Source organism: Athene cunicularia (assembly GCF_003259725.1).
Source record: "Athene cunicularia isolate RWA chromosome 19 unlocalized genomic scaffold, athCun1 chr19_part1, whole genome shotgun sequence".
NCBI classification, from domain to species: domain Eukaryota; kingdom Metazoa; phylum Chordata; class Aves; order Strigiformes; family Strigidae; genus Athene; species Athene cunicularia.
Window position 1 is genome coordinate 922,563 of NW_020799124.1, and position 26,593 is coordinate 949,155.

The 26,593-nt window shown below is 44.9% G+C and overlaps 1 protein-coding gene across 2 annotated transcripts in view; it reads right to left on the minus strand.

The window, feature by feature from the left end:
• Positions 1 to 2,099: 2,099 nt before the first annotated feature.
• Positions 2,100 to 26,593, minus strand: part of NLK (nemo like kinase) — a 64,011-nt gene continuing 39,517 nt past the window's right edge. Inside the window, exons 4-11 of one of the 2 annotated variants that reach the window (XM_026861410.1) lie at positions 21,884 to 21,990; positions 19,925 to 20,010; positions 18,869 to 19,078; positions 13,273 to 13,374; positions 7,899 to 7,985; positions 6,007 to 6,205; positions 4,452 to 4,545; positions 2,100 to 3,916 (exon numbers count right to left, since the gene is read on the minus strand). In XM_026861410.1, coding sequence (XP_026717211.1) covers positions 3,862 to 3,916; positions 4,452 to 4,545; positions 6,007 to 6,205; positions 7,899 to 7,985; positions 13,273 to 13,374; positions 18,869 to 19,078; positions 19,925 to 20,010; positions 21,884 to 21,990 — 940 coding nt within the window. In that variant the 3' untranslated portion in view covers positions 2,100 to 3,861. Of the gene's footprint in view, positions 3,917 to 4,445; positions 4,546 to 6,006; positions 6,206 to 7,898; positions 7,986 to 13,272; positions 13,375 to 18,868; positions 19,079 to 19,924; positions 20,011 to 21,883; positions 21,991 to 26,593 lie in introns of both variants that reach the window. The other variant, XM_026861411.1, reaches the window with a different exon arrangement.

Here is a 26,593-nt window from a genome sequence, read left to right on the forward strand (position 1 = left end):
GGGAACGGGCCGGGGGAACGGGCCGGGGGGAACCGGCCGCTGCCCCGGAGCGGCCCCAGGTGCGGAGAAGCGCCTTTTCCTGCCGCGTCCCAACGCGCCTTCCAGGGGCGGGTCCGTCCTGACCCGGGAGCTTAAACCGTCACGGCAGCAAGAGCACGATCAGCTGGGGGGGTCTGATTCCATCCTTTATTGAGCACAGAAGCCGTCCAAGGCGTACACGCAGATTATGTGTCAGTTCTCTGCCGGGAGTCCAGTTTCCCCCATTTATCAATGTCACAAACAGTTTTAAAGTAACCATACCTGAGCAGGATTACAGAAGTACAGTGAACAGAACTTTCTATCAAGTTAGACCTGACAGAAGAATTTTAAAAAGTTACAAAGAACAAACAGTTCAAGGATCTCACGAATACTCCGTTACTAAAACAAATAAAGGGTAAAAAAAGATGATTAGAAAAATTGCTACCCAGTAAATATTAAATTAAACCCATCAGTTCGGTCTGGTGAGCGTTCACACACTCCCAGCGGGTCAAAGAGTAAAGTCCCAAATACGGCACTAACAAACCGGCCGAAGGAGAAAAGCGCTTCATCGCTTTCGGAAATTAATTGATTTGAATCAGTCAGTGGTATTTCCCCACGCGTCAGGAAATGGGTTTTAGCAGCTTGCCTGTCCCCAGCTGCTGGCGTTCAGCTCCTTTGCACCACCTTCCCGATGGACACAGAGATCGGGCCTTTAACACCTGGATGTTCCTTGGACAATTTGTGAGTAATTCTGAAGTCACTCCTTGCACTCACTACTTCTGTACTCTTGTCAAGGCACAATTAATAGAAGGAGATGCAGAAGCTGTACTTAGAGAGCTTAAAATTTAGGATTACAATGTGTAACTCAACACGGATTCCAACAAAGTTTAAAACTGATTCAAATGCAACTGTGGAAAGCACGAGCCAGATTCCAACCTCGCTGGGACAGAAACAGCTCTGCTGACCTCACGTCCCGATCCCTGCGCGCGGGCACACGTGCGCGCTCGCTGCGGGAGGGACTGTCTGTCCAGCACGGCCCTTACGAGGTCTCACCTTCACTGTAACTGGTTGACATCAAACACAGAAAACGCAGTTGAGGCTACAGAAAACATTACCAGAACCGGCTGTTGGATATATTTGCACACACAATTTCAGTTATGCGTTCCTGCCGATTGCGGTTACTCATTCTGCACAGTGCCTTGCCCACATTTGCATGATGACACCCTGAAAGGTAAATGTCCAAAAGACATTTTATTCTTTTTATGTTTAGGAACAAGATTAACCCATGGACCTCTAGCAACGAGCTCCAAAAAGTACAGATGCACAAAGCGGTGTTTGCCAGCCGTGTCGTTACGTGCTCATACCCTGGCAAAACCGCGTCAGAATGAGAAGATTTGACAAGAAAACTGCCCCCTTGTACCAGAGTCTTACGCTGAAGGAGAACGTAACGAGCAGACTGAGTAAAACCGGCAGTGAATTAATGGCAACGAGCCCAGCAACAGACAACCATGAAGCAATAATGGCACCACCGTCACCGGTTCCAGAACATGTTAAAATTCAGCTCATAACAGCACCGAGACTCTCGAGAGGTTGAAGAAGAGGCAGATACAGGAGTCACAGCCAGGATCTGCGCCAGCCCTGGGACCAGAGCACACACTCAGGCGGCTTTTCAGTTTATTTCTGGTGAGGTCCTGAGGCTTGAACTGTGCAGTTCGATTTGTTTGATCTTTAAAAAGGTCACACCCATAAAACAGGAACGTTTTCAGTCATATTCTGCCACAGCACTGCACACTGGATTCTTTGCATTAGGACTAGAGAAAACAACGAAAGCATTTGTGCTGAAAAAAAAGCAACACAAACTTTGCAAACTAAGTGAAATCCATCCTTGGCTGGATGTCTTTCACCCTCCCAATAAAGTGCAAGTCAATTGCTTGTTTTGATTTAATCAGCAAGTTTTGCCTTTCTCCAGGATCAAGCTTAAAGAATAAATGAATATTTTGTTTAAGAAGTCACATATATGAGAAATACGTGTGTGTGTGTGTATGCATGCGGGTTTAAAAATCGAAACCATGCCTGAAACAAGATGTTATAAAGTCTTTTTACTTGTGTTCTTTTAGACAGAACTTAATCAAGATTGTAACAACTTGTTCTGAAATAAAGGTGGGAGATCAAACAGGAAATAAAGATAACACCACTTCTTTTTCAAATGTCACATTTAATGTTTTCACCACTGTACTTCAAATCTACATTTTACAAAGTGACCAGCAAGTGTGCCACATTAACTGACCAACCTCTGAGATTTTACCTTTCATACCAGTGTCTTCTTGGGCTCTTTTAATTAAAGACGTTTCTCATTCAAGTGAATTGAAATGCTTCAGTTGGTTTAATTCTCAGGAGCCTCACAAAAAACAAAGATATTGCACCATCTTTGTTCAGTTATTCAATGTTTGTCTCTTTCACAGCAAATAATTACTTCATTGAAGTTAAAACTTCCAAACATAACTTACTAATAGTCTCCAATTTCAGCTCAGATCACTCTTGTTGAAAATACTCTGCTAAATACAGATAACTTACAATAACTTTAACAGTTAATTGTCCATAACAAACACCACGGTTTTTCTCCAGACCAATGCTCAAATTTTAAGACCACCCTTTAGTATTTCTTTGTACAGGTGAAAAACAGTCTTCAATTTTCTAGTCCTGTTTTAAATATAAAAGTTGGAAGGGACATTCAAGTTTCAAGTCTCCACACTGAACTTAAAAAAAAAAAAAAAAAAAATCATGTGGAGGTAAACAAACCAAGTTGTATACTCCAGGAGGTAGAGGCCTTCAATTTGTGTTCATATATACATATGCACAGAATTCAGTGTTCCAACAGAAAAAGAATTAGCCAAAAAGTAATAAAAGTTATTTACTACTGTGACATTTCAAGACTTCCACAGCTTTGCCTAAAGACACGAACACAATTAACATAATTCCCTATGTGCTTTTTTTTTTTTCCTTTTTTTTTTTTTTTTTTTTCTCTCTCAACTGTCCAGTGCAGGAAAAAGTTCTCACAAAATTTCACAGACCTAAAATGTGCAAGCTAGTTTCTCTCTATACAGCAATGATGTCAGGGATCTCTGAAATTAGCCCATAAATGGAATTATTTACACACATAGAAGATGCATGCTGGGGGGTTTTATGTAAGAAAGAGCAGAAAAACTTCTAATAAAAATAGATTAAATATATATATATATTTATACTGGGTAAGGAAACAGAAATTTAGTCTCTCCTAGTCACAAACTCATTCTCTCTACTCACAACATTTGATTTTAGAACAGCACACATCACCACCACAGCTCTAGTGAGAAGCTATTTATAGGATTTGATCATCAGGTGACGTGTCCACTCACTGTGGCCACTGTCATCTGACGTGACTTCATGATTGGTCACAGTCAAGTTTTCTGTATTCCTTAGTTTTAGAAAACCCAAAATCTTCAGGAATGGCTCAATATCAAAATGTATGTCTATCTTTTTGTACAATCTCACTTCAATAAAAAAAAAAAAAAAAAAAAAAAAAAACAATTCTGTTTGTTCTGAGCTGAGCCATCACAGCTGCACTAGAATTCATAAAACACGTGCAACTCTGGGTAAAATATTTTCTTCTAAAAGCACAACCACTTTACAAGATTAAAAGTCTAGTACATTTCTAAATATTATTTATATTGTACAAGTAGTGGTTGTTAATTTAAAACTTCATTAGTAAAATTACAGTACAAGCATGATTAACCTCCAGAATTGCAAATCCCAGACTCCAGTGGAAAGCTACATTACATCTTCAGTAGTATATTATCTTCCACTTTATTCCCAAACCAGTGGAGATGGCGGCATCTCAGAGGGTTGAGCAACTGTGGAACTAGAATGCAGGCGATACAGAAAATCAGTGTTCATTTGCAATAGCTAATGGACAAGAAAGTTAATGCTCGACCAGTGAGCAAGCATTCCGAGGCAAACAAAAAAATCCCCATCAAAACCAAAACAAAACACCCCGAGACCAACAACACCACCGACAACAAATATTTGGCCGTACTTTATCTCCTTGTTTTCTTAACAGTTTTTCATCCGTCAGTCATTCCTTTTAATATTTTTACAGCGCAATTCTACAATCACATCAACCTTTCAATTCTTTTAGTCTAACTTCTGTACTCTTACGCAAAAATATTATTGGAAACTTTTGCGCCTTTTACTTAAATTCTAGAAGAATTCATAAAAATATTTTTTTAAAATGTAACCATACAGGGTGGGGTTTGGTTGGTTTGGTTTTTTTTTGCAGAAGTTATCTGTGGGCTTTTCCTACACTTAGAAACTTAAAACATAAACCATTTTGGATGTGTGAATTCTGTACTGCTAATAAATGTGAATTAATATCAGATGTGATTACATACAGTTACCTAATAAAGCTCTTAAAAGCAGCAGACTGAGGGTTGATGCAGAGAGGCACTCTGTTTCCTTTCTGCTGTTCCAAAATGAACTGATGAATTATTTCTGCACATAGGAAAAAAACAAAGAACACCGTACCATTAACACTTTTTTGCTTCAGTAAATGCAGTGTAGACTGGGGGAACATGCAGCTTCCTTTACTGAAAATACATTTTAGCAAGGATGAACAAACTCCAACTTCCCTAAATCCAATCTGACACGACACCTCGGAGCACAAAGCCACACAAAACTCTCATCTGCACACTGACATGTATAGAAAATAAACCCCTGATCGCCACTGTAACATGGGGCTGACCGTAACCAGTTACAGATTAAATCCCGATTTTAGGGTATAACTTTTTGAAGAAGCAAAACATTCTCGACTTGAACTTGGTCAAACAGCCAGAAGCCAGCTCTACTGCTCAGTCCGGCCGGACTCGTGAATTGTTACTGACACCAAGCTCAAAAACTGCCACCTGAGGGTGACTGAAACAAGAAAAGGAAATTTTCAGAAGGCAAGAGGAACTTGTCAGACAAAACATCTTCTCATACACATGCATGTGCACAGCCCCCTGGAGAAGCAGAGCCCGAAGGGTCTGGCGAGGGGCTGCACACGCCCGGGGGGAGTTCGAGGAAGGGGCTGGGATCTGCAGGGCTGCCGGCAGCCTTTAGAACAAGAGCTCAGAGAGAGCAGACCCATGCACAGAGCTCCAGAAAGAGAGGAGGGGAATGGAAATAACAGGATAAAAAGAAACCAACATTATGTCAACTTGCATGAACTAGATACGTGAATTTCAGAATTACAAGTTCAGGATTTATCTGAAATAAGTCACGTTATCATGGCAACATCATGGAGTATTTTTGTCCCAAAGGACAGAACTGTTTGTTAGAAACTGCTCAAGTAACACATTTCTTCTCCTCCTCTTCCACTTGAGTTATTCAAGCTGCCACCAAACAGATCCTAAATCCCTGCTACGATCTCTGCCGCGGTGCTGCTCTCACAGAGGATCGCTTTCCTCACGGGATCCCATTTCCAAAGAAACAGAGTCTGGTTTATAGCTTTGCTATGACAGAATCCGACTTCAGATCTCTCGTGTCCCCCTGCAGCAGCCGTTTCCCAGACTCCAGGGCTGCCTCTCCCCACCCCGAGGTTCCCTCGTGAGGCCGGACACCTGCCGAGGTGACGCCTCCCAGCCCCAAAAGGCGACAGCAGTGATTTCCCCGTCCCTGGTGCAGCCCCTCCAGGCAAGGGGGGTGTGTGGGGAACACTGACACCAGAGAACGCTGTTAAGGTCTGAAACCAACAGACTTCTGCGCGTCAGTCAACTCATGCAGACCACGCTGGACCACTCCAGAACGTTTACCAGCAATTCTTTTGGTGAAATTATTTCCAGTATCTACTAAAACCACCCGAAAGCCGAACCCACCTGGGTTAGTGTGCGCATCCAGCCTGCACGTCCTAACCACCTACTACTAAAGGATGGAGCAGGAAGGCAAACGCAGAGGCAAAGGTTAACCACCACTCACCTTTAACCTGCCGAACAGAACTGAGGTTCTTTTCAAAAGTGTCATCAAATTTGGGATTAGTGATGGGTTCAAAATCACTAGTATAAACTCTTCCAGTAGATGTGGAAAAACAACATTTACACATACACGTGTGGTATCGCAACCGCCCTTCATCAAGATATGGATGAGCTAAGGCATCCTTAGCAGATATTCTTTTGGACTGAAATATTGCATTTAAAGAAAAGAAAATAGAAAAAAAAAATCGGTTAGGATATTTTCAGAGGCATTGAAACTGCCTAGAGAATACTTACTCCTCAATTAATTCTAAATTGTTTTATAAGCCCCTAATCCCGTTAAAGGATTAGTTATGTCAGATCCTGCAAACGCTGCCGCTAGGGGGAAGATTTTCCTTAAAAACAATCAGCGTTGCTAAAATGACATTGACCCTTCTGTACCACGGCTAATAATAGAAAACGCTGCTAATACGGTTTTTAGAAATACATTTTTCAATAATTACTTCCTCCAGATAACCTTAAAATTATGACTCCTACAATAAATCAAAATAAAGCCAAAGAACTTCATGTTAGCGAATACGGCATCGTGTAGGTCTGCACCCTGCAGAACATTCTCACGGGTCTGTAAGTACGTATTTGAAGTAAAACAGAGGCTGAAGCACCACTGATAACAGACCGACTCAGGATATGGCATGTTCTGAGAAACACTTTACACACCAAGTTGTGGAGGCAGAGCAGGGCAGAGCCACGGTTTCAATTACAGTCGCCTTTCACTTCCCTTTTTTTATGCATGACCCCAGTACAGCACACAGTCTCTCTGTGTCCAACATCATCCCATCAAAAAAAAGGAGAATTCCACCTGTCTCTAAAGATTTGCAGACAGAAGTGCTGCTGCAAATTCAAGGCGTAACGAAATCCGTTGTTACAGGTGAATTAAAAAAATCCCCAAAGAAAGAACAGAAGTTACGTGCCCCGAGTTAGCAGCAAAAGCAGCGGCAGAGCCTGAAGCACAACCCAAGTGTCCCAATTCCCAGGACACTTCTGAGATGAAATTAAAATCACCCGTCCTAAAGGATCGCCCTGGTTCTTTAAAAAGAAACCAAACCCACATTTACTTAAATGTGATTTGGGAATGATAGTATTCCAAGTGCTGAGGGAGTCAGAAAGGAAAAGAATTAAGTTTATGTGGAAGTTACGAGTTAGCATTACTGGGGTTTTGTTCAGCGTGCAATCTTGAGTTTTAAAAAATAAAATCAAAAGGCGTCGCCTTCTGAATACTTCATCAATTGCAAGCTTCAGCCCTGGCAGTTCAGGCAATCTGTCTATTTTTTCATTTGAAACGATAGGGGGGTTTCTGTAAGAATGAAATAATTAAGATCATTGATTCAGGTATCAGATTTTCTAGTGACAATTTTCGATAGTAAGCCCAAGAGATGAAATCCAAAATCCACAGCAGCACATTTTTATTAGAAAAAACAGATGCTCAGTGGAAGAAAAGATCCTGTTATGTGACAGTGTGGTTGCAGGAGGAATTTTTTGTGTGTTGCAAGACCATGAACACCCACACGTCTCTAATTAGAACTGCATCAGAGTATCTGATGTTCTGCTACCTACACCTAGCTAGGAAAAGATAGCATGATTCACGAACACCCTCATCTTTCTCACTCTGTCGTAGCTTTCTTCAAAAGACCACTAGATTTTAAACGCAAACCCCCCCCATTCCGGGGGGAAATTAACTGACCAATTGTAAGATGGTGCTTTTAGAAACCTGAAAGTACTGAAAAGCCACGCAGGAGGAAAGCGGTTCAAGCAGCCCTTTACGTAAATATTCACTTAAGTAGCTGGCAACAAAAACCGTTAGAGCAAAAAGTAATGGAAATAATTTTAAATCATACTTACTGGATCAAAGACCAACATTCTGCAAAGGAGATGAACTGCTTCGTGTGTAGCTTGACTGGAAAGTGTATATAGGACAGGAAGGGATGGCTGCAGGGGAAACAGGAGAGAAGAGCACAGACAGTTGTCCTGTCAGATCCATCAGCAGAAACTGGTTACAGCACGCGTTATTTTACTGTTACCAAGGACAAACTTCTTGTTAGAAAGGACAAGCGCGGCCTAACGCTCCCCAACAAGACAACGATCGCTATGACAAAACTCAGCGCTTGTCGTAGAGATCGAATTGATTTTTTTTTTTTTTCCCCCCTTAGTTCCGATGTAATCCCTGGACAAACCTATATTATATATATATTTATTTTTCTATACAGACACCACTTGAAGCTGTAGCTGCTCAGGGGTTTGATTAACCACATCATTTCCAGTATTTCATTTTTCTGATCTCAATCACTGCCAAATTATGGATTATTTTGCTTTTCCTTACCCGGGCAATCCATATCTAACTGACAGTGACATCCAGTACAATTAAAATGACCTTCAGGCACGCAGCATTTTACAGAGATAAACAGGGCAACTACCGAGGTTTGAAGGGAGGGGGAAGGGGGTTCGGTGAACTCCCCCCTGGTTTACGGTGCCGTACTCAGGGCATGAACTGCACGGTTAAAACAACCCAGCAGCTGCGCAATTCTTGCTCTGGTTAGCCCCAGAAAAAACAGCTCTGCAGATGATTTTCCTCCTGTGTTTCCTCGTCTGCTCGCACTCACAGGCACAACAGCCTGCCCAGTCAGAGTTTCCAGCTTTAGATGAGAGTGAAAAACCCTTGTGGCACAAATGCCCTAGTAAAGATGGATTTTAAAGACAGATTTCAAAGTCTCCTTTGGCTCCAGAATGAGCTTCAGAGATTTTATTTTTTTAAAGCCATAATGTCAGTTTCCAAAATCAAGTAAAATATTTCCCTGCTTAACCGACATTATTCCCACGAGGTTAAAGAATGGCAGTGGAGTGCTCTAGAGCCGCCTTCAAAATAAAGGCAGTGTTGCCAAACAAGTAAACAGTTACTCCTTAAAGCGAAGAGGGGGGAAAGGGTAAGACGGGGGAAAACAACGTCTCAGTGTTCACACTTGGAAGAAAACAAAGCCACAAGGCCTGTTGAAAAAAACTAAAAACCCAACCAAAGTAAAAAAGAACCCCACAGATATCAGACTAGGAACTGCTGTGAAGAAAACTCCTACTATGGAGTGTGTTACCTCTAACTCCTGTACTCCTACTTTTTTTTTTTTTTATTATTTTTTAAAGGGAAATAAACCATCCCATACGTGCACAGCCACACACACCTTTGTATTCTTCCCAGGAAAATTCCAACAGCATTCCTACTGGCTCGTGAATGCAGGTGTTGGGAAGAGCCGTTAGGGCAGGAAGAATTACAGAGAGCTCTTCGTTAGTGTGTGTGATTAATTGCTGTCGAGGTGTGGGAAGAATATACGAGCTGGCTGACAGAAATGACTAAAAGATTCTGCCTAAAATATAACAGATCAATTGAAAGCTAGCTAGCATATTTCTGGGACAAGATTCACTGACTGCAGGGACCCACAGGGGTTCCAGGGCTGCACCAACGCCGCCCAGACCTTCCGGGGCGCGCGGCGCTAATGCCTGCCGGGCATTGGTTGCTGCTGCCTGTTTAGCAAAGCAAATGAATAGAAGTTATTTCCGTACTGTAAATTTGTCCATCGTACATCAAAATTACACCTCCACAGCAACATCACTCTAAGTCAACCCTGAATTACCAAGCACAGCACGAGGCACTTTCCAGCCTCGCTAAGTCCAGTCTATAGAACGGGAAGCTGTAATATTTGGTAACTTCATATGGTTTTTCTAATTAATAAGCACCATCCACACAAAAAAGCGCTGTCATCCAAGCACTGCGACTGAGTGGGTTTCATCCATATACCGGGGCAGAAAAACATGGTGCCATTCCTTACTTACGGATGCTGCTGCATCCACTACATTATGCACTTTTTTGGGGTACACTTATGCCCCTTGTCTGCCATTCCAGGAGCACCTGGCTATATGCAGCTTCTGGGGCAGCATCGTCTCAGCAAACTGCAACCCAGCGCACCGCCAGAGATCAGAAACAGTCCTGGCAAGAGTTCTAGCAAGGGCAGACGAAGCTGGTAAAAACCGTGTTCCTGTAAGACCTGGTTATCGTGGACTCGACGGCCGGGTGCTCCGCGAGGAGGCGCATCTCGGCCGAGCCTGTCCTGCCCAGGGAGCACAAGGCACCGGCTGCTCGGGGAGCGGGACGGCTCCTGCCCCCCTGCACGCCTCCCCCCAGGGCTGCCCTCCAGAAACTTGATCAATTCACTTCAATCTACTTTGAAGTAAAAACTTTTAAACACAAAATCGCCGAAGAAGTCCCCATGGTGTGTAAATCTTCGTTATGCCAACACACTGTGGGGTTGGGGGGGGGGTTGATCAGAAACTCCACGCATTGATCTATTTTTACATAAAGCAGCAAAATGCTTTACCCTTTAACTCCTACTATGCTCACCTACATTGATTAAAAATAGTTTGTGTGACAAAGTAATCACCAGTTCCTAACTTGGTTTTCTCTCCCTATTAATCTAATTAAGAGACTGGTAACATTTAGCTATTTATAACCAGCAATATATCCATTTTAACAGATGAAAAGCCATGAATTTGCATTCAAACATGAAGTGTGCTCGAAGCTGAAAACAGAACTACCACTAAAGAAATCACCCAGATGTGCTGTAACCCCTTTTTCCAAGCTGCACATGAGGAACCAGCTCCAGACTGTTCAGCTGCTGTGGCCTCCACGAAAAGCCAACGCTGCTTTCCTTACAGACACAGAACTAAGTGCTTATAGTTTATTCCCTGCGACTCAGTGCCTACAGGATGTCAAATCCACACAGGAAACATCGGACACGGTGACACCACCGGGCTGTGCGGTGTGGTCACACGCTGGAGGGAGGGATGTGCCATCCCGAGGGGCCTGGGCAGGCTGGAGAGGAGCAAAGCTCCTGGAGGCCAAGGCCAAGGGCAAGGTCCTGCCCGTGGGTCAGGGCGAGCCCAGCACAAACCCAGGCTGGGCGAGGAGGGGAGGAGAGCAGCCCCCAGAGAAGGACTTGGTGGGGTGGGGGGTGGAAACCTGCCCGTGAGCCAGCACCGAGCGCTGGCAGCCCAGAAAGGCCCCGTGTGCGGGGCTGCACCCAGAGCAGGGGGGGCACAGGGCCAGGGGGGGATTCTCCCCTCTGCTCCGCTCTGGGAGACCCCCCTGCAGGGCTGGGTCCAGCTCTGGGGCACCAACAGCAGAAGGACACGGACCTGCTGGAGCGGGGCCAGAGGAGGCCACGGAGATGCTGGGGGGGCTGGAGCCCCCCTGTGAGGACAGGCTGGGAGAGTTGGGGGGTTCAGCTGGAGGAGAGAAGGCTCTGGGGAGACCTTAGAGCGGCCCCCCAGGGCTGAAAGGGGCTGCAGGAAAGGGGGGAGGGACAGGGTGAGGGGTGATGGTTTTAAACTGACAGAGGGCAGGTTTAGATGAGATCTGAGGCAGAAATTCTCCCCTGTGAGGGGGGTGAGGCCCTGGCACAGGCTGCCCAGAGAAGCTGTGGTGCCCCCTCCCTGGAAGGGCTCAAGGCCAGGTTGGACGGGGCTTTGGGCAACCTGGGCTGGCGGAAGGTGGCCCTGCGCGGGGCAGGGGGGGCACTGGGTGGGCTGTAAGGTCCCTCCCAACCCAAACCAGTCTGTGGTTCTATGATACCATTTCACCTTGCTTGCTTTTTAGTCCTGCCATTATTTAATGGCTCCAGAGACACAGCTTCAGAGGCTCGTACAGGAATAGCTTTAGCTGGGATTAGAAAACTGGAAGACATTCTTGTGCCCATTTCAGTTCTTGATACAACATCATGGTTTAACAAACGGAACAAGGATAACAAACTCCAGAGTTCTAGCTTAGTACTACCAAGAGCACAACTACTGCACTTTGTCAAGCAATTATCAAATTATCAGAACTTAAAACCAATGTGTTCTATAAAGTATCTGGATGTATTCGCATACTGTTACATATTTTTATATATAAAGTATAGTGGATATATTTCTCCAATCCCTATAAAACCTTTTTTCTAACCCCTCAAACCTTGAAAGTGCAGGACTACATGCTTAAAAGTTACAACTCTCCTAGCATGTGGTAGCAAAAAAATAGACTTGATTCGTTTTAAAATTGGTAGAGAAAGTCTTAAGGAAATCCTCCTATTATTAATGTTAAAAGAAAAAAAACCTGTCATGAAATGGAATAGAGACAACTTGATGTAGTGAATCAAAAGTGCCAAGGAGGCAGAACTCCCACATGTTAAAATAATATTGCAGAATACATATTTAATGCTCATTTCTATGGTAACTACTATTGTGGTGAGTAGACATTTGAGAAATTACTTCAACATGCAGAAAATAAAGATGCAAACTTAACTGCTGGAAAGATCTGATGTATTAATATGTACAGGTCATTAGTTTTGTTAATTTTTCCTATCTCGCAATGATTAAAACGACCACATTGGATGGACATACCTACTTTCTCACTGTACCATGGATTCCTGCATAAGCATTGCTCTGTATCTACTAACAGTACATTTCATTTGCTCTTTTTGTTGTCCAACCAGCATAACGACATCATCCTGCCTTTTTTCTCTGGTGTGGTGGGGTTTTTGTAGTTAACTTTTACTTCAGTTACATTGAATGTGGTATCTCAGTTTTCAACACCTGGTTAAGCCTTCCAGGGCGAGCTGAGGTGACTGCACAGATGAGCGAGGGGACCCTTTGGTGACGAGCTGCCTCACTGTTCTCTTTACAGACCCGGATAATGGGGGTTCCACTGCTAACACTCCACATCCTGACAGTACAGGAGACCCTCCGGGCTTTCTAAACTATACTGTCAATTTTAATTTATGTCTCTTGGCAATATTATCACTTAACTTTAACATCTTCACTCAGAATAGCTACCAAAACTGTGGCTTCAGAAAGGGAGACTTTGACCCGCATCATCAAGTCAAACAAAACATACAAGGCAGAAGCCAGAAAAGCACTTCACTAGTGAGAAACCGCCTTGTCTCAACAGCAGTTGGAATAACTACACCGTTACCCCACGTCACTGCCACACCACAACCACCTTTCTTTGGTAAACTTCACCTGGTTCACAGGCAGAGTGAGCTGAAAGACCCAAAGGAACAGACACAGCGTGAGGACCGGACCAGGATGGGCAACCCTGCGATGAGGCAGCATCCTGCACGGGGAGCGCCCAGCTTACACGGGCTGACTGAAGGACTCTCCTGACCAAGTGTAAAGAAAGGCCAGCGATCTCCAGCTGTACCTGTTTATGAGGACCCCTGAGTATATGTGCCTTGGCGCCTTCACAAGCCGTCCTCATCGCTTCCAGCGACGGTGTCCCCAGCAGGTCTGTGATCAAATCCAGCTGCAGGTGCAGAACACACACGTGTGAGATCTCAGACACGGACTGATGTATTTCATTATGACAGCAGAATCTTAGGCTAACATAAATTACATTTAAGGTACGAATCGGTTCGAAACCACTATTTTACAGAGAGTAAATTACAAATACTAGCACATACATTTAGTAGATAGCAAACACAAACATGTGTCGTTTCACTGGAAAAGCCCTAACAGAAGCTGATTTTCAAGTCTGGGAGCTTTTTTTGTTGATAGGTTCAGTAAAAAAATTTTATTGCAATTTAGAAGTCAATTTTACACCATTAAGAAAATTAGTAAGTACTGTTAATAGTGTGTTACTCTAAATGGTGTCATTCTAAAACCCAAATAGTCTCAACTGCCTGTCAGCATTGCATACCAATATACCACACAAAATTACCCCCCAAAACAGGTCGACTGCTACTTAACACAAAATATTTTGCCATCAACAGGAATAAAACAATAGAAAGTGGGGAAAACCCCTCAGAACTACAGTACAAATATAAAAATGTCCAATATATGAGAAAAATAAATTAAAAAAAAAAATAATCTGTCCAGCATCAGAGGAAGGAAAAGGAGTGGTGCTGGTTATAAGGAAAACAAAACATACCGAAAAAAGAGCAAAGATGATGTTGTGTTTAAAACTGGTCTCAGGTTTAAATGAAATGACATTTCCATCACCTTTTTCATTTTGGAAAGCGACGGATGAGCTTTCACCTTATTTCTACAAAAGTGTGTGCATATACTCCTTTAGTGAATAAAAGCAAACAAAAATAACCCCTAAGTCAAGCAAAACAAAATTAAAAAAAAAAAAAAAAAAAGCGCTCCCCTGTGAGCAGCACCTGCCCGCGCTCAGCGCAGCCGCAGAGCTCTGCTCGGAGAACAAACCCGCGCTCAGCACGGGGCAGGCCTTGGGCCGGCCGGCAGAACGCTGTGCAAGGGGGCTGCTGCCTTCCAGCTGGGGTGTTCTCTCCATCCTTCCCGCTCCCCAGCGGAAGCACCGGCGTGGTCCGTGCCTCGAGGCGCACGCGAGGTCACACCTCCGACCCGACATGTGTCCTCCCCGTGACGGCAAAGTGCCCACGTGTGGCAGGGGGTGGGAAATGAGACAGGAAAAAAAATAATATCCGAACCCTTGAGGTTTTTAGATGTGGAAAATACAGAATTGAGAAATAGAGACATGGAGCTGATATAAAGGATCAATGTATTTACAGAATGGAAAGAGCAGTACAATAAGTGACAGAGCGCATCAGGGAGTGTCGACTGCAGCAGCACCTGTAATTTTAAACCAACCCCTCCTGAAGCACACAGCAACGGCACGTTAAAATACATTTGTCCTACATATATATAGATATGGATATAAATACACACACTCTGTTCTAATAGTTACAAGAAAAAACACTGAAAACAATTTTCATAATGATCTCCTGAAAGTTCATGTTTAACATCCCTCAAGACAGAAATTCTCCTGTCTTAGCCCATACGTCTCGGATCCACTCAGAGAATTTCGGGGAGAGGTCTGATTTCATTTATCTAGATGGATGTCATCAGTCATTAAGCATATTATTCTGAAGTATTACGAAATATATTTTGATATTTCAGTCTAAAAATAGAAAATAATATTACAAAACATTACATTTTAATCTCACTGACCTCAGCTGCACGTATTTCAGGTCTGACGGGAACGTACAATGAACCTACACGATCGCGGGGTTATTTCAGGGCAGAAGTGCGCTGGCACCACGAACTTCCCAGCCACGGCCAGTGCCCCGAGCGTCCTGGCCCACGGGCACTGGGCTCCTTTCAGGCACAGCTGACTGGGGGGGCGTTTGGGGAGAAGATCGCGGGCGCCCAGCCTGCACGAGCCCACCCTGAGGTGGGGAAAGGGGGCTGCCGGGGCCAGCGCCCCCGATGCCCGCTGCAGAGCCGCCCGCGGCCACGCACTGGCCGCTCCGCTCGCCTGCTCGAGTCAGGAATTACAAACCCCGGGGTCTGCACCCCGGGCCAAGGGCTGCCTGCACCCCGGGGACAAGGGCTGCCTGCACCCCGGGGCCAAGGGCTGCCTGCACCCCGGGGCCAAGGGCTGCCTGCACCCCGGGGCCGAGGGCTGCCTGCACCCCGGGGCCGAGGGCTGCCTGCACCCCGGGGCCGAGGGCTGCCTGCACCCCGGGGCCGAGGGCTGCCTGCACCCCGGGGCCGAGGGCTGCCTGCACCCCGGGGCCGAGGGCTGCCTGCACCCCGGGGCCGAGGGCTGCCTGCACCCCGGGGCCGAGGGCTGCCTGCACCCCGGGGCCGAGGGCTGCCTGCACCCCGGGGCCGAGGGCTGCCTGCACCCCGGGGCCGAGGGCTGCCTGCACCCCGGGGCCGAGGGCTGCCTGCACCCCGGGGCCGAGGGCTGCCTGCACCCCGGGGCCGAGGGCTGCCTGCACCCCGGGGCCGAGGGCTGCCTGCACCCCGGGGCCGAGGGCTGCCTGCACCCCGGGGCCGAGGGCTGCCTGCACCCCGGGGCCGAGGGCTGCCTGCACCCCGGGGCCGAGGGCTGCCTGCACCCCGGGGCCGAGGGCTGCCTGCACCCCGGGGCCGAGGGCTGCCTGCACCCCGGGGCCGAGGGCTGCCTGCACCCCGGGGCCGAGGGCTGCCTGCACCCCGGGGCCGAGGGCTGCCTGCACCCCGGGGCCGAGGGCTGCCTGCACCCCGGGGCCGAGGGCTGCCTGCACCCCGGGGCCGAGGGCTGCCTGCACCCCGGGGCCGAGGGCTGCCTGCACCCCGGGGCCGAGGGCTGCCTGCACCCCGGGGCCGAGGGCTGCCTGCACCCCGGGGCCGAGGGCTGCCTGCACCCCGGGGCCGAGGGCTGCCTGCACCCCGGGGCCGAGGGCTGCCTGCACCCCGGGGCCGAGGGCTGCCTGCACCCCGGGGCCGAGGGCTGCCTGCACCCCGGGGCCGAGGGCTGCCTGCACCCCGGGGCCGAGGGCTGCCTGCACCCCGGGGCCGAGGGCTGCCTGCACCCCGGGGCCGAGGGCTGCCTGCACCCCGGGGCCGAGGGCTGCCTGCACCCCGGGGCCGAGGGCTGCCTGCACCCCGGGGACGAGGGCTGCCTGCACCCCAGGCCAGGAAGGTCCCTTCTCGGACGCCCCAGAGCTGCTGGGCAAAGCCCCCCCAGGCCGGCAGCACCCGCCCGGTTCTCCTTTCTTCCTGACACTGTGACCCTTCCAAGTGCATTCTGCTTACCCGCTCAGGCGTGGGACCACTTATCTTAAGGAGGATTAAATAATAATCAGCAAAATCAGACTAGAGGAACTGGCTAACCGAGGAAGGTGGTTGGTTACAACTGAGCACTCCTGACCTGCCTTTTCCAAAACAGTGTGCAGACTCGGGTTTAAAGCAAGCAGAGCAAGGCACCTGCTCCCACAGACAGAAAAACAGATATCGCCCTTCCTGCACCACAGATGCACTACCAGATAAAATTAGATGTATTAAATGTTTCTGAACAGACAGCTAAAAATAACTTGTATTTGCACCTTTAAAAATGCATTTTAACACAAAAATAGAACGATTGCATCACACAAAAATGCTAACTATTCTAAATAGTAGCAGCAAAAAGCAGAAATAGGAGGTACTAGGAAATACTACATTTGAAAGTGTCTCTGATTATCTAAGCCTCGGTATAGATTATCTCATTTCTTACTTTTGTAAGAAATCCCACAAGATCCTTATCGAAAGTTAGCTGCTGCAACTGAGATACATTCATCCCTTTCAGGATGATACTGCGCAAAGTTTAAAGTACCAAAATCACCAGTTCCAGGCTGGTTTATAACGTAAAGCTTTATTCGCTTTCTTCATCACAGCTTTGAGTTAAAAATTCCTGCACGGTCAGTTTTAAAATTATTTTTTCCCTGTTTTTTCTACCAGGAAAACTTCAGCCTGGTGATGGCTCTGACGTCAGAGGGGTTTGCTGTCCTGGGTCACGCCCCTGGCATAACCACTGTCAGTGCACAGTCTGCCCAAGGCACTCCTGGACACTCAATCCACCTTTGACCAGTACTGAATTTCTCAGACCATAATGGACATATAGATGGGGATTACTTAAACCATTCTACTGCACAGGGATTCTAAAAGATCTAGGAACTCTTACGGAAATTTATACAACTTTTCAATCGAATAAAGTGAACACCACCCAAAAACCCCACCCCATAACGCTGCTCTGGAGTTATCTGATGAATGTCTTCGCCCTTTAAATTTCAAGGATAGCCAAGGCTATTAAAAATCACACATGTGGTTAGTCTCAGTGTAGCAAAAGATCAAAGATTAGAAAAACAGGAGACTTTCAATGTTTTTCAGACTGCAACAGAATAGGTGTCAACGTAGCCAGCAGCTGTGGTTATATCACTGCTTTCCTTCCCTGCAGCCCCTCCACGGGGGTAGGGGGGGCGTTTGGGGAGGAGGTCTGCTTTCTGTGGCCACACGGGTATCAGTGCAGTCTGGAGTGACGAGCAAGTCCCTCCTTGGGAACACTCCCGCCGTGACATGGTAGGTACCCCAGCATCAGAAACAACTACAGACAGCACAGCGTTTTAAATACACGAATGTTGAGAACAGCAAGCTACAGGGAACACCCCTCAGACCCCTGCGAACGCTGAGTCCATAAACAAAGGAGAGAAGCACAGAGTTTGGGATGTCACCTTCAACAGAAGTTGGGAAAGTGGTTTTCCTTCTTGTCAATCAATATATGTAATCTCACAATTTTAAAGCTATGTAGTTTCTAATCTACAGATGAATACTAGCAACATTGAAGATAAACGTTTTTATGTCAGCACATCTTGCTCCTTCTCTTAGATAGGAGTATCAGTGCATCCATCTCCAATATCTTGCTGCAGACATTATTTTCTATCTACCGTAAAAGTAGCACTTGGAGATTATTAGAGATAGACGTCTATTAGCTGGCATGCTGTTGGAACGGTGATGAAGTATTCCGGTGCATCCCATGGTTTTATACCTAGCTACAGCTATACAACATGACAAAAATATTCAGCACTTAATACACATGGCCATTACTAAAACGAAGCAGTCTGAGCAACACTGCCAGCTGGCAGCTCAAACAGTTCAAGCGCCAATATTGTACCTCCGGTTACATCTCGACAGAAAACTTCCTGCTTTCTCAGAGTAGCTGTTACAAAAACACTCGATCCCAGTTTCATCACCTTTACCTTATCTCAATCAAATGCTACAGCAGGCTTTGGTACCGCAGCAGATTACAGGGGATTACAAAAAAAAAAAAATACATTTCAAAAGCTAACAGTAATAAGCACTACTTCTTATACCGTCTGGAAGGTATCGTTTCAGTGTTTCAGAGTAGCTTGGATTTCTGCCTGTAGTGTAAACCAAGCAAAACAAAAGCAAGTTTGAGGTTCAAAACGCACCGGTATAACTGATTTCATGAAATTATGCAGTAGAAAAAAATGTAAAGGGAAATTTAATTATACCTGCTGTATGGGACTCTGTGCCTGAAACAATATTCTTCGCCCAAGTAATTCTGCAAAGATGCAGCCTACAGACCAGATGTCAATAGCATTGCTGTAGTGACGGCTGCCCATCAGGATTTCTGGAGCTCGATAATACTGAGTGACAACTTCCTGAGTCATGTGACGAGATTCATCTAATTCTTCCACCCTGGCCAATCCAAAATCACAAATCTAAATTGAGAAGGTAAATAAAAAAATTAAAATAACCAAAACACTTAATGCATTTCAAATAGGTAACCTTCTGGTAACGAAGCAGGAAATTCCAAATCAGCATTTAAATAAATCAGATAATCTTCTGTAACGGCATAAGCAAAGGGAAGGGGGAATAGGAAGAAATTACGCTACTTTATTCCACATTCATTTAAACTTTCTACAATTTTATCTGAAATCACAGTACATTTTTAGTTGGCATGACAATATTTATAATCTAAAAGATTAAAAACTTTGCACTAAAAAAAAAAAAAATAAATACATATTGCCAACCTCTGTGTAGAGAATATTTCACTCCAAACCAGATTTCATTTGTTCACACTATGCTTCAAAACGTTCTACTCATTTTGACTTCGGAGAATTTTTACAAATTTCTTGAACCAAAAGGGTTAAGAAAACAGACCAAAACCTTCACAATTAGAATGCTCAGCAAATCCGTGAAAACAAAACTTTTTTTTTTTTTTATATATATATATATATATATATATATTTGGCATAGCTATACAACATGCCTAAGTCGTCCAACACGTCATGTGCCTCCGCAGTTAATGGAAGAGCCTTGGGCACCCTGTCCCCCCGAACACCGACAGCACGAGTCACGTCTGTGACCGGGGCAGAGCTCGGGAGAAAAGGGAAAGGAAGCTGCTGCATTTATCATTTTTAAGAACCTGTGGGATTTTTTTTTTTTTTTTAAAACTACTTTCAGGAAAAGCATTCATATTAAATATTTTTTGTTGAAAAAAATAACAACCGATTTATAATGAACAGCATATACATATGTACATTTTCAATAAATTTAAGTAGCACCTTAAGAACACAGTTGCTGTTCACAAGTAGGTTCCCTGGTTTAATGTCTCGATGTAAAATGCCAGCAGAATGTAGATATTTCAGACCTGAAATATTAAACGAAATTAAAATAAATACCTTTTTTCCTTTTAAAAAGACGTTTAAGGCTGATAACATTTTCCTGGAAGATCCTGCAACTCCTGATTAGCAAAGACTTTGCCATTGGCTCATTTTTACGACTCTAACTTCCAGTCTCTAGCACACACTGAGTCACTCAATAAAAGGATAAAACCTTTGCACTATGCAAACTAGAAAGAGCAAGTCATTTAAGCAGTCTTTTGTGTTGTTGTTTTTTTTTTTTTTTTTCTTTCTGTTTGGGTTCTTTTTTAGAAAAGAACCCCAGAACAAGCCCAACACATCATCTCCCTGGCTCTGACATGGATACCCTGCAGATCACAACGCTGGAATATTGACATATACCCCTTGCTGATGCTTCCCAGGAACAATTTTAACTTCGGCAGTGCTAAAATTTGACTTAATTTCCTACGTAACTGCTTCACTTCGGAAATAAACTCAGATTCAATCCAAGCTAATTTGCACATTTAATTTTTTTTAAATAATTTTTTCAAACTAAAACCTCAGAGGCCAACAGCAGATAATGTAAAACAAGGCCAAGAGAATCGGGGCCCAAATTACAGCAAAGCCTGGGCCCTTTTCTCAGTTGTATTAGTACAGAAATTCCAAGCTAGCGCTGATGAATTTAGGAATCTGATCCCAGCCATCGGGGACGTTTCGAACATTTCGATGCTGAGGACAGAAAGGTAACCTGTGCTCCGGACCGCTCTTGCCGTCCCCGAAGCTGTAACTCTGATCTTTCTGAGCAAGTGAAGGTAATGCAGAAAGCACCTCACTAAGTGGGAGGAGGTGTACCAACCCAAAGCTGTTTGTGCACATGAACTACAGGAGTGGGCAAAACACGGAGAATGGACAAACGGCCGTAATGCGGGCAGGGCCCAACAGAGCAGAAATAAGTAACAGCATTCAACTGGGGAGCGCTAAGGTCTCAGGTCAAAGGCCTGGACAAATGGAATGAGAATTCAAGTAACCCTTGAACAAACTTTAACCGACAGCTTTGCATGGCCATTTGGATGGAAAAATGGCAATTTGGATAGTTTTCAGTGTTCCCCCACTCTAAGGCCATCATCCCAGAGGCACAAAGGCCTTTGTCCTTTAGGAGTATAAATCTTTTCTCTAGCACAACAGGTACCTGAAATAGCCCATACTAATTCTGGATATATTTTAGATTTCTTTGCTCTGCCCTTCATGAACACAATCTACTATTTATTTACTAACAGATACAAATGACTGTTTACTTCCAGCTTATTCCAGTGAAAATACTCAAGTAAAGCCAATGGAAAAGCACCTGGACTAACACTGATCAGATGTTCAGAAGACAAGTACAATAATATAATTTCTTGGAAAAAAGTTTCCAAATGGACTAAAAAAAAATAAAAATCAGGTTTAAAATTACCATTATGGTAAATTGTTGTAGCTAAAAATCAAACTTTAGTGGACTGCTCTCCAGAATACCTCAGTGGGTATAGTTACACGTATTCATCAGTTTGGCTCAGTGTAGGTGTCCTTTCCGTACCGTGATTTAAAAAGCCCTGGAGGCCGTTAAACACACACACAACCACCTTAAGACTCTCACAGGCCACTGAAAAAGCCTTTGCAGCTGAAGCTGTCCTGCCATCTTTACCCGTGACTGTGATGGAAAGCAGCAGGGCTGCCATGTTCTTATAACCAGAATAATTACTGCTTACTATTCATTAATAATATTAAATTAAAAGAACAAGTTTCCACAGGGAATTTATTCAAGATGAGGATGTCTTGAGAATAAACATTAAGAAACAGAAAAAACACTACTACTACTACTACTACAAACATAATTTTCATTAAATTTAAAAGAAGAAAAATTACCTCTTAAAATCTGGTAAAGAAAAACTTTGACATGATCCGAGCTGAGTGGCTGAGGAGAGACGATAATCTTATGGAGGTCACTCTGCATCAATTCAGTGACAACATATCTTCAATTTATTAGTTAAGGCAAAAGCAGAAAGTCCAGCACATAATTTCTTGAGACATTTACTCTAACTCCTAGGAATCTGAGCTCTTACAGGTCAGAGCTACCGAGTAAAAAAGAATAAAGTTTCTTCAGAGGTCAAGTCTCCAGACTCTTACAAGAATGAAAATAAAAAAAAGGGTTGTGAAAGAAAACAGATTACTCAATAAAGTAGCGTTTGCATTAAGGTAGCTGCTACAAAATTATTCCAAAGTCAAATTAACGACTCAGAAAACAAAATAAATTTTTAATATAATTAATGGCATCTTGAAACATTTAAAATTTTCCTTGAAAGTGGTAAGACACAAATGACAAACAACTGAAGTAGCATCTTCATAGTGGACGTAACATCAGCGTAGCTTAAGCGGACAAGGTGGCAGGTGCAAGCCCGTGGAAGTTGGTTCTCAAAGCACCTCGCAGGTCGCCACCCAGTCAGGACCGCAGACTTGTAAAAACACACGCGCTTCCCTCAACCCGCCCAGTACCCACCGGTTCACCTTCTCAAACACCACAGACACACGCATACAAATCCCAGTCATAAAACCTCTTCTGCGTTATAACAGAAGAAAAAAACAAAAAAAAAGCTGCCAAACTTCTATCTGGAGGGAAAACGAAAAAAACATAAACGACTATTTGAGGTACTCCCGGACATGCAGAACACGGCAACAGCCATGCTCACTGATGCTTTACACAAATACTTGAAGATACACGGGTGATGCTGTGGCTTACAATAAGGTAAGGTGTGGATTAAGAAGCGTAGCGTGTTTATTCAGGAAGCACTAAAAATATAAGGTTTCAAAAATGGAGAAATATGGAAGACACAAGCGGCGTATCTCAACCCACAACATCAATATCGTAGCATCAATTTCCTGCATGTGTTACGGTAGTAAACCACATGCGAGAATCATTGAAATAAATACTTGGGATACCACAGGCACGCGCTGCCCAAGAGTCGCGCAGGGCAGCGAGTGACGGAGGGGCTGTCGGGCTGGCTGGCTGGCTGGCTGGCTGCAGAAAGAGCCTGTGGAGCTGCAGAGAAGCTGCTGCCACGCTCCGCTCACAAACACCGGCAAATTAAGTTTTGGAGCTGCGGTTCAGAACAGAGTTTACAGCAAGACCACAGCCCCTCAATTTTCAAGAAGGACTGAACTTGCAGTACTGAGAATCTTTAACTTTTACAACAAATACGCTTGATAATTAAGAAACATTAAGGCTTTAAAGGTTACCTTTAGCAGACAGATTTGAACCCAAAATCTCTGAACCCAAAATTTGAACCCAAAATTATCACACTTGTGGCTGAGGGAGGTAAAACACGGTGCCAGTGTTAAGCGAGCCCCCGCTTTACACCAGGTACCCGACGTCCCAGGCGTTGAGCAGTTGGAGTCACGCCAAGCCCTGCAGCGATCAAACCGGACCCAAACGCAGCAGAAGGGGGGTGCCGCTGCCAAGGTCATGCTGAAGATCAAGGACAGAGTTTGAAATAAAATCTGCACCTCCTGGGCCCCGGCCTAGCATCCCCCTCGGCGTGCCGGGTTCATCCACCGCTCAAGGCAAAGCAGCTCTGGGCTCTGGGCCGCGCTCGGAGCGGGGCTGTGCGGGGGCTGGAGCCCCCACCGCGTCGCCTCCCGCCCCGCGGGGCCCCAGGCAGGGACACGCTGTGCTGCCCCTTGCCCCCCGATCTGCCACGCGCCAACTTCACCAACTCATCGACCTCGTGGCGGTACTTGTACGCGTGCTCTCCTCTGGGAGCAAAGCTCAGGTTTGGTTTGGTGGGAAACCCCCCGGTACCCGGCGGCTGGTCCAGGGCTCCTCGCGAGCAGCTCTGCTGCACGCCAAGCCTGCGATACAGCAGCTACGGCGTCTATCCCCTGGGACCACGGCGAGCCAGCTTCAGCAGAACCTGCTACTCCTCCTTACCACAATCACCAGTTCATTGGCACAGGTCAAGCTGCACTTTTAACAATCTAGAGAAAATTTACCATTTTCTTTCACCTCCACCTAATCAATGTTCTCCTTCCATCTGCTGCTCCACAAACACTATCTGGCCAAATCCCTATTAGCCAAACCGTTCATCTGCCGACTGAGCACCACACCAAAACTAATTTTAGAAATTAAATATTGCCGACTTTTTGACCAAAAAAAACCCCAAATAACAACTGTATTCATAAAGAATTTACACAGAAAAACCCAATCCTGCAGCACCATAATTTCTAGTCCTCGAATTTTTCTTCTCCTTTTCCAAAGGCCCTCTTAAATATTTATATTAGCCTTTTACCTTATGGCTGCAACAAGTCTTTACATTTAATTTTTAATGTAAAATGTTAAAAAAAAAAAAAAATCCAACAGCATTACTCTGCACTTTATTATGATAAGATTTTTGTTTTGCTATGCCACAAATCCTCCTAAATCTCAATCCCAAGCATAATGTCTCCCAGATGTCTCAACTAGTTGCCATGCCAACTAAAGCAGCTTAAATTAAATGAGGGCCTGAAATGGCACCTGCACCACTCCAGGTCTGTTGCGCATTAAATAAAGCTCTCTTGACAGGGGCTCAGAGGTGCCATTAACTTGAACAGCAGCTATCTGATTATTGTCTCTGGATAATTTAATGAGGGTCTCCAAACAAGAGCAAAAGCAGCACTTGCTTGATGTTCCTGCCTTTTACAAATGTGGCAGCTTCTTAAACAGCTGGTCGGGTCAATGACTTTCTACTCTGGCCAGTACTATAAATGTTTAGCAAAAACAAACTACAGAAACCTTACGGGATTTCCATCCACCAGTCAAACAGGTACCTGCAGGGGTTTTTTTAAGTCGAACTATAAAACACGCTGGCTATGAGGTCATCACTGGAGCTGTAACATGCAGCTAAGCTGAACATTACTACCAGATAAAAATTGCTACTGACAGCAGTAATTAGTTAAGTAGCTGTATAAAATTAGAACTACAAATGTACCAATTTGCCTCAGAATAATTATCAAGGCAAATACATGGCACAAAAGAACGTCACTTACTCTGCTGACCGGGAGACCTGCTGAGCTGGTAAATTTTACAAAGTGACAGGCCAATTTTAAGAAGGAATAAAGTACGCTCTGTGATGAGGTATTCGCATAAGGACTTGGGTCTTTAGTAGGTCTCTGCATACCTCAAAACTCAATTCTGTGCTCCAGGAGGAGGCCAGCATTCTGTGCACAAGTTCTGGGGTAGGTGGATTAGCTGGATGCTAGCAGCGGAGAGGAGGTGTCGAGCTCCATGACACTGTAAGATACGGCTTTTTTTAAAACAAAACAAAGCTCCTCCCTATATATTTCAGGATTTTCTATAAAATGGAGACAAGGGTTTTTCTCCTGTTATTATACTTAAGTTTTTACATTAGGATGGTTATCAAGCTCAGCTTGTGATGCCACCTCTGTTCTCTTCTAACTCTTCACAGACTTTATAGCTTCCTAATAGGAATATTTCTGATCACAAAATATGAAAAAAAAAAAAAACCAACAACCCTAGTCCATGAAAAAATAGTGCAATAGTTATGTTTTAAAAATTTAATTAATGTAATGCCTGAATTATTTTTTATGTTTAAAATTTGCTGACTTGTCTGTTATAGGTAAAATTACTGATGTATTTGCCATCAAGTCACCTCTACTTATGCGACGAGGACATGGCAATCTACGGCACATGTCAAAGACCACAGACAAGTGGTAGCAGAAGCTTTCTGGAGGGACACGGTGTTGGAGTGAGAGGAAAAAAAAAAATTAAAAAGACAGTTTTTCGCACCAGGAAGAAAACACCGCAACTCCATCTGAATCTTCTTTCTCTGCAAGGGGAGGGCTTCAAAGCTCTCGATGAGTTCCTAACACAGAGGAAATTCAGCCTTTCAACGCAATCGAGCTGGGGTACAGCGAGGGAAGCGCTGAGATGAAGCAGCAGCTCCCACCTCTCCACTCCTGTTTCAAAACTCAGCAGGAGCAGGAGCTCCCAGCCTTCCCCAAACACCCCGTCACCAACCAGCTCCGAGGTCACGGCTTTGGCACTGATCACCTGCAGCTCAGCAGCACCGTATTTTGTGTGAGGCACAGTAAAATCACTGATTTTCACATCTAAGTAATTGTATCTTTGCATTTGTAAAACAAAGCTTGAATGCGGTGGAAGCTCTGTTCTGGGAAAGACAAATACATCGGGCACATCAGACCTGCAAGAGCGCACATCGCTTGTCGTGACAAGTTTTCCCGGCCGTGTCCTGTGCTTAGCAAGGGTAAGACACGCAGGTTCTCTGGTGTCAGTAAAAAAACCCCGTGTCTGAAACGGAACGGTGAGCCGTTCCCCAGAGGTAGGGCAGGACACGGTCTGCAAAATACAAAAATAAACTCCACTACTTCAGCATTAGCTTCAAAATTTCACTTGTCTATTTAATTATTTGGTCTCGAGGTTACCCAAATTTGATACTTAAATGGGAAACGGGCTTGTGCTACACAGCACTTCTCGCAGATCACTATTCTGATATTCTAGAGGGCTTAGGTAAAATGCAGTAAAATTATCAATGGTAAAATGCAGTAAAATTATCAAATACTTCC